A 10316-nucleotide genomic window follows, 5' to 3' on the forward strand; every position below is an offset into this window, starting at 1 on the left:
TTATTTGAAAATATATATCAAATTAGAGGTTGTTAATTCTTACCGATAATTAATAAGTTCATACCATTTGATGTTAACGTCATGTGAATAGGTAATTAATATATAACTTGCCAAATCTGAATATTTGTTATATATAAGGAGGCGGCTTAATTCGTCATTGTTTTCTTGTTCCAATTATGTCTTATATTTATCTTTGTTTCTAAAATTCAAACAGATGTTATGAACTGCTAAAATGATTTCCATACTAAAATGTGTTTGGAGATCAAATTTTATATTTTTGAAAACTTTTTATTAGAAAGTGACTTCAAAATATCTTGGACCATTCAAAACAATAATTTTGTATCTATTTAAAAAAAATACTAATTTTCTTTAAAAAATATAAAATTTGTTATCCAATCATATTTTAAATTTCTTATCTTTGTTGAGTGGTTCGGATGACTATTAGTCTCCTTACAAAATAAAATTATATGACTTTTATTCAGCTCTCTTAATCTCATTTTTTTTTTAATTCCGTCTGAAATTAATTAATTCGCGTACTTCAAATTCAATTTATCAGTATTACCATTCAATTTTTTTTTATTATTAGTTCATTAAAATAATTTACTATAAAAACTAGTATTTGGTTTAGTGACAAAGACATATAGTTTTTATGTGAGAGATCATAAGTTCAAAATTGAAAAAAATCTTTTGTTATAATAACAAGAGTATTAAATAGTTGAGTTGCGTGACCTCTAACTTTACTTTGAAAAAATGATTTACTATGAATCAGGCGATAACATTAAAAGTAGCACTCAACATTTACAAAATTAAAATGCTGAAAGTCTGAAACACAAAGAAAATATAATATTGTGACAAAGCAAAATAATAAAACAACAGAGGTCCCCACCACGTACCAACACTCCTAAATTATTGGGTCAATACAAAGACAAACCACCTACAAATGAAAAATCCAATCCTTTCTTTGTCCACTTTCACATCCACAAACAAGCAACCAATAACTAAAACAAAAAAGCAATAATTTCCACAAATTCAGACAAGACAAGTTAAGTCTATATCAGTATATCAAGTTGTACTTTCTCCGCACATCATTTTTTTTCGCCTATTTTCATTCACAAAAATTAATTTCCTTTTTCTTACGTCCATCATCTCTCCCAGGGTAAAGATTTTAACAGAGCATTTTTGGCTTTATGCAGCGCACATAGTATACAATCAAAACAGTGCATATGGTTAGTACGATGCATGAAGCTAAAAATTGCTCTGTTAAATTCTTTACCCCTCTCCCATGAACCGAACACATCATCACAATTCACACATGTAACAAATTGAGTCCTCACATGTTTTATTGAGTTATACTTGTCAACAACTTGATTGGATCATAACATGCTATGCAATTTAGGATATTCACCTGTTATGCATGTTTTCAGCATTCTATTTTTTCTTTTTTAACTATAAAGTTTGAATGAATTTACAAAAAGAAAAAAAAAGAAGAAAAAAGATAGAAGAAGATAAACTAAGTCTGGCATAAATTATCAAACAACCACATCATCTTTTTCTGGTTCGATTCCGGTATCACTTGTACCATTGTTGGTACCATCGTTGGCCACCACTGCAACCGTTTTCTCTTTCTTAATCCAAATCCAAGCGGCCTGAGCCCAATCCCATAAATTGAGAACAATGTAAGTTCCAATGCCTCCGATTAAACCGTATGCAATCGAGTAAGTTAGCGGCATCCCAATTAGTGTGATAAATGCTGGTATTGCCTGTTTCATGTCATGCCAATCGATTTCCGTCACCGACTTCATCATCAGAACCCCAACCAGTACCAGAGGTGGCCCCACTGCCCATACCGGAATAGATGCAAGAAGAGGCGTGAAGAAAAATGATAAGAAAAAGTATCCTGAGACAGTCAAGGCAGTCAGACCGGTACGGCCGCCTTCACGGATACCAGTTGAGGATTCGATGAAGGCAGTAACAGGGGAGGTACCTGTCAAAAATACAAAACAATGAAATTAACCTTCCACTGCAATTAAATACAAAATCAAACTATTAAGAAAATACTTTTCTCTCCTAAGCATTTTCCACACAATGTACCAGTGCCTAAATAATGTAGACACCTCAATTTGAGTAACAAAAATAATAAAACAACAAAATCAAACTAATTAAACTGTACCTAGGAGGGATCCTATGACAATTGAAGTAGCATCGGACATGAACGCAAAGTATTGACCTTCAAAATCGCCGTTGTTGTCAACGAAACCGGCAAAACGGGCCATAGAGTAAAGCGTGCCAGTTGTGTCGAGAATGTCTACATAAAGGAAGGTCACAAGAGCTTCCCAGAAATAACCTCTTCCTATTCCATCAAAACTTAGTGCTCCCGCAGTGTGTTCAATTTTGTGCACGTCTACAACTTTCTTAAAGTAGCTGTTTCAGGAAAACCAGAAATTGATCTATAAAAGATGTATATCTGGTACTTACGAAACCAAATTTGAAAAAAAAATTCTGAACTAATCATGTCAGTAGAGTAATCATAAACTCAATGCAACAACAAAAAGGCAAAAAAGCTGTTAATCAAAGAGAAGGCCTAAAAGTGGTGTATGATTGAACTTACTCTATACCAGTACTCTGAGTAAATAAAAAAGTGCTTTTGTTTGTTATAATTACTCTACTGATGTATATCAAACTAATTAAACTGTACCTAGGAGGGATCCTATGACAAAAAGGCAAAAAAGCCATGATGTATATCTGGTACCTGTAATTTTCATCCCCAGTAGCAGTGTGAGGGAAGGCAGTGACATCAGTATTGCGAAACCACGACACAGCCGTGACAAACACAATCCCATAAATCATGGCACCTTTGATTCCTTTTATCAAACAATATGCAATGATGACAAACCCAACAAATCCGAGCCAGAATGTCGCGCTTTCCATCTTTCCCCCAACGCACATTATACCACTCGATGCGGATCCACCAGGCATGAGTGTAACCGTTCCGTTGTCAAATGTTATGACTGGTGCCACCGCTACTCGGTTGGCTGCAGGGCATGCACCGATTGTGACTAGTGTGGATGAGCTGAAGCCAACCAAGCCGACTCCTTCGTTGTTTTGTAAACCGATGAAGGCCAGAAAGAGACCAATACCTAGCATGTCACATATAAATGTTATCAAGTTAGATTAAATATGCATTATAATCACTTGAATGAAAATAGAGGTTGAAATCGATTTTTTTTTAGAAACCATAAATAAAAAAATAAATTTTATCAAACCAACTTGATTGCTTTGTTTTTTTACAAAAATCATAAGAAATGAGATGCCATTTCGGTCCCCTTTTTTATTTTGGGACTGAATTTCACAGATTTCAAGAAAAAAATACGTTGAAAAATTATAAAAATACATTGAATCGAATTGCCATTTCGGTCCAAAAAAAAAAAAATTTCGGAACCAAAATAGCATTTCGGTTCTTATGATTTTTATAAAAACAAAAAAATGTTAGTTGCATAAAAATCCATTCCGGTTCTTATGGTTTTTGTAAAATAAAAAACAAAAGTAATAATATTGGTTTCATAAAAATCTTTTTTCTAATTATGGTTTATAAAAAAAATTCTTCAAATCCTCGTGGATACAAATATGACTCGGTCTTTAGAGCCTTCTTTATTATTACACACACACACACACACAAAAAGAGTCTAAGTGTACAATTATTTTATGGCATATTCATTTAATATAAGTTCTTCAAAATAATAAAAAAAGAAGGCACGAAAAGTCGTAGATGTCTTACTCGTCCCGTCCTTTTACTATATATGATGCGTACCAATTTAGGTTTATTAGGCTCCTTTTTAACATGAGATAAAAATCAAATTTATTCAGCTCACCTTCAGGCCAGATATTCTAAATTTAAAAGAGCAAAATAGTTACCAGCTGATGAAGCTATACGCACGGGTTTTGGTACCATCTTGGCTATCTTCGAACGAAACCCGAGTATCGATATGATTAGAAATATGATTCCCTCAAGAAACACAGCTGCAAGTGCGGTTTTGTATTTCAAGCCCCCTGAACCGTGAAACCCAACAACCGAATACGCAAAGTATGCGTTGGTTCCCATACCGGGCGCAAGTGCAAGCGGTAAGTTTGCAAATAAACCCATGATAAAGCACCCGATAAGAGACGAGACGGCAGTGGCAACAATCAGGTCCCGGCGAACCTTGTCAAGGCACTGAGAATAACCGGCGTCTACCGGAGGAAACTTGCATGATTCTGACGGGTTAATGCAATCATTGATTGTACAAGTGGCACCAGAATCTGTGAGAATGGAAGCATTCACAGCTAGAATGTAAGCCATGGTGAGAAAGGTGGCAGTACCGGCTCGGAGCTCGGTGGTGAAATTACTGCCCCTTTCTGCTAGCTTGAAGTATTTACCGACCGGTGACCGGTTCACAGCTATGTTTAACCGACCCAGCCGGCTATGTGACCTCTCTCCCCTTGTTCCTGCCTCAACCTCCATTGATGGATGTCTTCCTCTGTTTCTCTTTTCTTTCTAAAAAGAAGGAAAACAGAGAGAGAGATTCTGAGGGGGTGAGGACTTATTTGGGATCTTAGCGAGTGCGGAATTTGGGGTCAAACAACAAGTCCGGATCGTCTGCATTAACTCAAAAAAGCATCTTTTAAGTTGATGCATCTAGACCGTCTGATTTTAAACGGAGGCAATTCGGCCACAGCCAATAATTCTAGGGGTTCTTTAATATCAGTGCGGATCTAATCTGCACGAATCTTAAAGTGAATCGGACGATTCAGATGCATTAACTCAACAGATTTTTTTTTGGTTAATGCAGAGGATACGAATTCTCAAATGAGAAGCAATAGAAGAGGAATTCGCTTCCTCTGAGATATCTCATATTTTGCATGACTTTTTGAAAAATCTGAACTGTTCAAATACGTTCTACACGAATCTCGAAGCTCAAATAATACTGGTCCCTGTGCTTTCCCCGAGTAGGCACCGGACACGTTGGTCACGCAAAAGTTGAGATACCTCAGAGGATACGTACTCAGAGAAGAGATTCTAATCCAAAAGTCAAAAAATCAAAATCAGTTTGGGTTTCGGCTGGGGTTCGGGTTCAGATTGGACGAAAAATTTGAATATTCAAATAGATATTTTGATTGGTCGCTGTCTATCTTTGTCTTCTTTGTTAAGTTCTCTGTTCGCGCGCTGTAGAGTGCTGATCTGTCGCCCTGCGGTGGGTCTTCGCTCCGAATCCGTATCACCTCAGGTACCTGAGATGCAAGCCATAAATTTGAACCGTTCTTTTCGTGCGGAACGAATCTCAAAGCAGACCCCCTAAGTCTGAACTGACTCCGGATTGAGTTTGGTCCAACTGGATTAATCTGGACCGTCTATTTTTGAAAATTGTACCTCAGGTACCTGGGGGTATATGGGCTCCCTGGTCATATTAGAGCACTTTACAGTTGCTCGCTCCTTTCTGGATCAATTTTATAAACCATAAATAGAAAAATAATTTTTAGGGAACCAGCATGATTGTTTTTTTTTTTTTGAAAAACTACAAAGACCGAGTGGAGCATTTGGTCTCCACTTTTTTTTTTTTCCAGACCGAATACTCCACTCGGTCTCACCATTTTTTTCAATTTTTCACAGATTCGGCCACATAAGATCCGAATAATCCTTTTATGTATATGTATAGAGAGTGACTTGAAATTTTAAAATCCAAAAAGTCGATCCAAACCGTTCATCTTGTTTTCCATATTAATATGTGCTTGGAGACCAAATTTTACATTTTTCTGAATTTTTTTACTATTTATTAAGCCACTTTGAAAATTGTTGATCCAACGGTGGCTGCTAATTTTACTGTTTTGTTAAGCCACCGTTGGATCAACAATTTTCAAAGTGACTTAATAAATAGTAAAAAATTTCAGAAAAATGTAAAATTTGGTCTCCAAGCACATATTAATATGGAAAACAAGATGAACGGTTCGGATCGACTTTTTGGATTTTGAAATTTCAAGTCACTCTCTATACATATACATAAAACATCGTTTGCCGCACGGAAAAGTTGAAAAAAGAGTGAGACCGAGTGGAGCATTCGGTCTGGAGAAAAAAAAAAAGTGGAGACCGAATGCTCCACTCGGTCTTTGTGGTTTTTCAAAAAAAAAAAACAATTATGCTGTTCCCTAAAAATTGTTTTTCTATTTATGGTTTATAAAAAAATTCCCTCCTTTCTGGTACGGGTTTCAGAAGTCTTGCTTGTCTGCAGCGCAGCACGATCTATGTACGAATGAATTTGATAATTTGGTTTCTAAAAAAAAAAAAAAAGAATTTGATAATTTGATTGGATTCGTTTATTATATTTTAAGACAACAGAATTTTAAGGAGAAATAGAAGGAAATGAACATCAGGTATAAATTTAACTAATTTTATATTTCTAAAATAAAATACAGAGAAGATGAATTTATTACGAATATTTAAAGGAGCTAATTTTACTCGATTATCCAGATCTGATTCAGAACTGACCCGGATCCGACTCAAAACCGATCCGGATCTGACTCGAAACTAACTCGAACCGGTTAATTTGGATAGATTATGGTTTAGAAAATATAACTGCTTAAATTATAAATACGATTACAAAATTAATAATTAAATATCCGATTCGGATCAGAACCAAAATCGATATTGTAATAGGATATGGGTTTGATTTACTTATATGATCCATAACCGAACCTAACCCGATACCCGTATAAATACTGGATAAAACATATATTAATAACTATAATATTATTATAAAACCCGATATTTAAGGAGAAGTAGAAGGATGAATGAATGAATGAATTTGAATTTGATTCGTTTATTTATTTTAAAACAACAAAATTTAAGGAGAAATAGAAGGAAGTGAACATCATGTATAAATTAACGATTTTTTTTTTCCTAAATTAGAATACAGAGAAGATGAATTTATTACTCATATTGTGCAGAGTATGTTTTTAGAGATAGAAGAGCCACGTGAAGTTATATTCGAAAATTTTAAATATACCATATTCTCAAAAAAGATAAACCAAACAACTATGATTTCTGAAAAATTTGAATTTTGACACGGCCGCATCCCCTAAGTGCAGTCACCCTTTTACGGGCCGCATCTAGGGGATGAGGCCATAGCTGCATCTCCTATATGCGGCCACCCCTTTTTCTTTTTCATTCAGATTAAACTGCTGCACGAAAAAAAAAAGGTAGCCGCATCTAGGGGATGCTGCTCGTAGAAAAGTGGCAGCATCGAGGAGATGCGGCCGTGTCAAAATTTGAAATTTTTAGAAAACATGGTGGTTTAGTTTATCTTTTTTGATACTTTATGGTATATTTAAAAATTTCGGAAGCTAGATGGACACTTGTCTGACTAAAAAAAAAAAAAATTCAAAATAAGTTTTTTTTTCATGTGTTTTTTTAGAAAAAAATATATATAAAAAGTACTTCAAATTTAAAAATTATAAAACTATATCTCATTCTAAAATTCCATCCATATTTTTTATTTCTCTGTTTTCTCTCAGAAAATAATTATAAAAATCTACTCAATCTTCAAAGTAACTATCAATTATACTAAAAAAAGATTATTGATGCGTGAATCTTCAAAAGATTGAGAGATGAACAACACACATTTTTTTAAGAGAGAAAGTACAAGGTACTTCGTTCACTAATTAATTAATTAGTGCAATTAATAATTTACAAATTGGATAGCATCGTCCTTGTGTTTTTTTCTTTCATTCTCTTTTTCTTTTTCTCTATCCCCGTACAAATATGGTCGCTACGGAGATTCACAAGAATAGGTTCAACTAATAAATCACTCAAAGAAAAATAAAGCTCAACTCAACGAATGACAAAAAATGAGATAAAATCAAATGATAAAATTCGTAATAACTCAATAATCTTCTTACAAAATGACTTTGGGATCTTATATAGTCATATGTCTTCCTCTGTAAGCTATTTAATAATTATTATAACTCTCAACTACTTTTGCTAATACCAAAAGAGATGGGCTATGGTGCATTGCAATGCATGAATCCCCTTATGCATTGCACTATAAATTACGGATTTAAAGTTCAAACGACCGATCCGAACCGTTCATCTTGTTCTTCATATTAATATGTACTTGGGGACCAAATTTTATATTTTTTGGAATTTGTTTACTATTTATTAAGCAATTTTGAAAGTCGCTGATCTGATGGTCCAGAAAATTTTACTGTTTTTTACTGTTCAAAGCAAAACAGCAATTTTAAAAAATGCTTAATAAATAGTAAAAAAATTCCAAAAAATATAAAATTTGGTCTCCAAACACATTTTAATATGGATTAAACATCTAACGGTTCGGATCGGTCGTTTGGACTTTAAATCCGTGATTTATAGTGCAATGCATAAGGGGGTTCATGCATTGCAATGCACCATAGCCCATCTCATACCAAAATACACTTAATAACCTCCTAGAGACTCTAAAAATACTCTTATAGAAACCCACAAATAAACAGAATTCAAACACACTGTTGACCATATTTAAAAAAAACACCAAAGTTGTAGATAATGTTGTCAACTTTTTACATAACTTTAAATCACCTTAATCCGAGTTCGTATGAGTCAGAAATGATCAAAATACTGAAGCATGTCAAACAGTTGCGGATCTAGACAATAAAACAACCACTTCTGAAACAATTCTGTTCTATTTAAGTGCATGAATATTCTCATGACCTCCTGAAGTGTTTCATATAACATGTCACATTGTCACTGAATAATAAAAACTATCTGCTTCAAGAATATCAGAAGAGTGCAATTTGGCCGATGTGATAACCTTTTCTTTTTCTTTTTTACTTTTACCTGTTGAGCATAATATTTTTATTAATTATTGGTAACGGTCCATGTAATAGGTTTTCATTAAAAACTGTGATAATGCTATCCTACAGTGTCCAAACTGACACGTCAGCAAACCAGAACACATGGATCCCAATCCCGCATTAATTTTGTTTTTCTACCTGCGAAATTATTTGATTTAAATTTGTCAATTTATTTATGAATAATCTTCGGTGAAACCAAAGAATTGTGACCCTCAGTGCTCAGCAAGCTATTTTTTCTTTTCTTTTTTTGAAAGAAAGATGAAGGTCAAGCCTCCGTTAGCAAGTTATTTTTTCATTCGTCACAAATCTGATAATTAATTATGAGTGCATTAATACATTAATAACAAATTGAGTATTCATTTTATGCGCCTCACGAATTCTAGAATTTTTATATGTGTATATTTATTTATATATTAAGTACAAATAAAAAAATAAAATAAAGAAGTGTCAATGAGGAAAAACCAGAGCCCGAGGTAGTAAAGACCAATCGGGCTAATTAACTTTATTTATTTTCAATGTTTTGTATATTTATATGTGATTTTTTTATATAATTTGGAATAAAGTGTTATTTATACTGTAAAATTGACCCCTTTTATAACATACAAAATTTATATGATTGATTTTTATTCACATTTGATCTCCTTCTGCTATGAGAAATTTTGTTTTCTTTCCTTAAGAAATGTCTAATTCACGGCAGATCACCAGTTTAATATTTTTTCTTTCCTTAATAATTTTTTTTTCTTTCCTTAATAAAAATCCGGATCAAATTTTGGCCGTGCACCATTCAGTGGCGGAACATAGTTCATTGCAAAGGGTACTAAGTCACCCTTTCAATTTTTTTTTAATCAAGTACATAGAAGTTCAAGTAAATTTTATTTTTTTTACATGATAGCCCCTCCTATCTAATATTGTAAATTTATATGGTCTAAAATTAAATTGTGAGGAGCAACTTTTGACCACCTTTAAATTTTCCATTTGCATTGTTAACTCCTAAATTTGCATACCATCAATATTAAAAAATAGGAAACTTCTTGCAGTTACTGGAATTTGGAAAGTTAACCAAATAAAAAAAGAAAAGAAATGTCACAGAGGAATCTGGCGGATCAGAGGTAAAAGATTGTGTGATTTGTTCTACTTTCTTATTACTTTTTGTCTTCACCAGAAACTGCCTCAATTAAATGCCTCACCTCCTCTTCAAGAAGAAATTCAGACAAGTGATGAGGAGGTTTATATTCAATGCCTCACATTTTTATGTACAAATTTATCTCATCTGTGTACAAATATAAAAAGTGAGACATTTATCTGTCTCACTTTTTTATGTATAATTTGTACACAGGTAAATAAATTATGTCTAAGAGAAAGACATTAAATTTTTATTTTAAGGAAAGAAAATCAATTCAAATTCTCAAATTCCGACTAAAATTTCAAGTTTTGATAATCAG

The 10316-nt window shown here is 33.5% G+C and overlaps 1 protein-coding gene across 1 annotated transcript; it reads right to left on the reverse strand.

The window, feature by feature from the left end:
• Positions 1–1313: 1313 nt before the first annotated feature.
• LOC144573506 (adenine/guanine permease AZG1-like) lies at positions 1314–4572 on the reverse strand. The gene is made up of 4 exons (XM_078323290.1): positions 3913–4572; positions 2750–3137; positions 2171–2421; positions 1314–1984 (listed from the first exon to the last, which is right to left on the reverse strand). Exons 1-4 carry the CDS (start codon positions 4496–4498, stop codon positions 1530–1532), a joined length of 1680 nt encoding a protein of 559 aa, XP_078179416.1. The 5' UTR covers positions 4499–4572; the 3' UTR covers positions 1314–1529.
• Positions 4573–10316: the final 5744 nt, after the last annotated feature.

The sequence above is a fragment of the Carex rostrata genome, chromosome 21 (assembly GCF_964058835.1).
Source record: "Carex rostrata chromosome 21, lpCarRost1.2, whole genome shotgun sequence".
In the NCBI taxonomy this organism is placed as follows: domain Eukaryota; kingdom Viridiplantae; phylum Streptophyta; class Magnoliopsida; order Poales; family Cyperaceae; genus Carex; species Carex rostrata.

Coding starts and splice junctions, on each gene's coding strand:
- LOC144573506 (XM_078323290.1), bottom strand. CDS start 4,498: ATGGAGGTTGAGGCAGGAACAAGGGGAGAGAGGTCACATAGCCGGCTG. Junction 3,138..3,912: donor GCGTATAGCTTCATCAGCTG/GTAACTATTTTG, acceptor GTGACATGCTAG/GTATTGGTCTCTTTCTGGCC. Junction 2,422..2,749: donor ACTGGGGATGAAAATTACAG/GTACCAGATATA, acceptor TTCCTGAAACAG/CTACTTTAAGAAAGTTGTAG.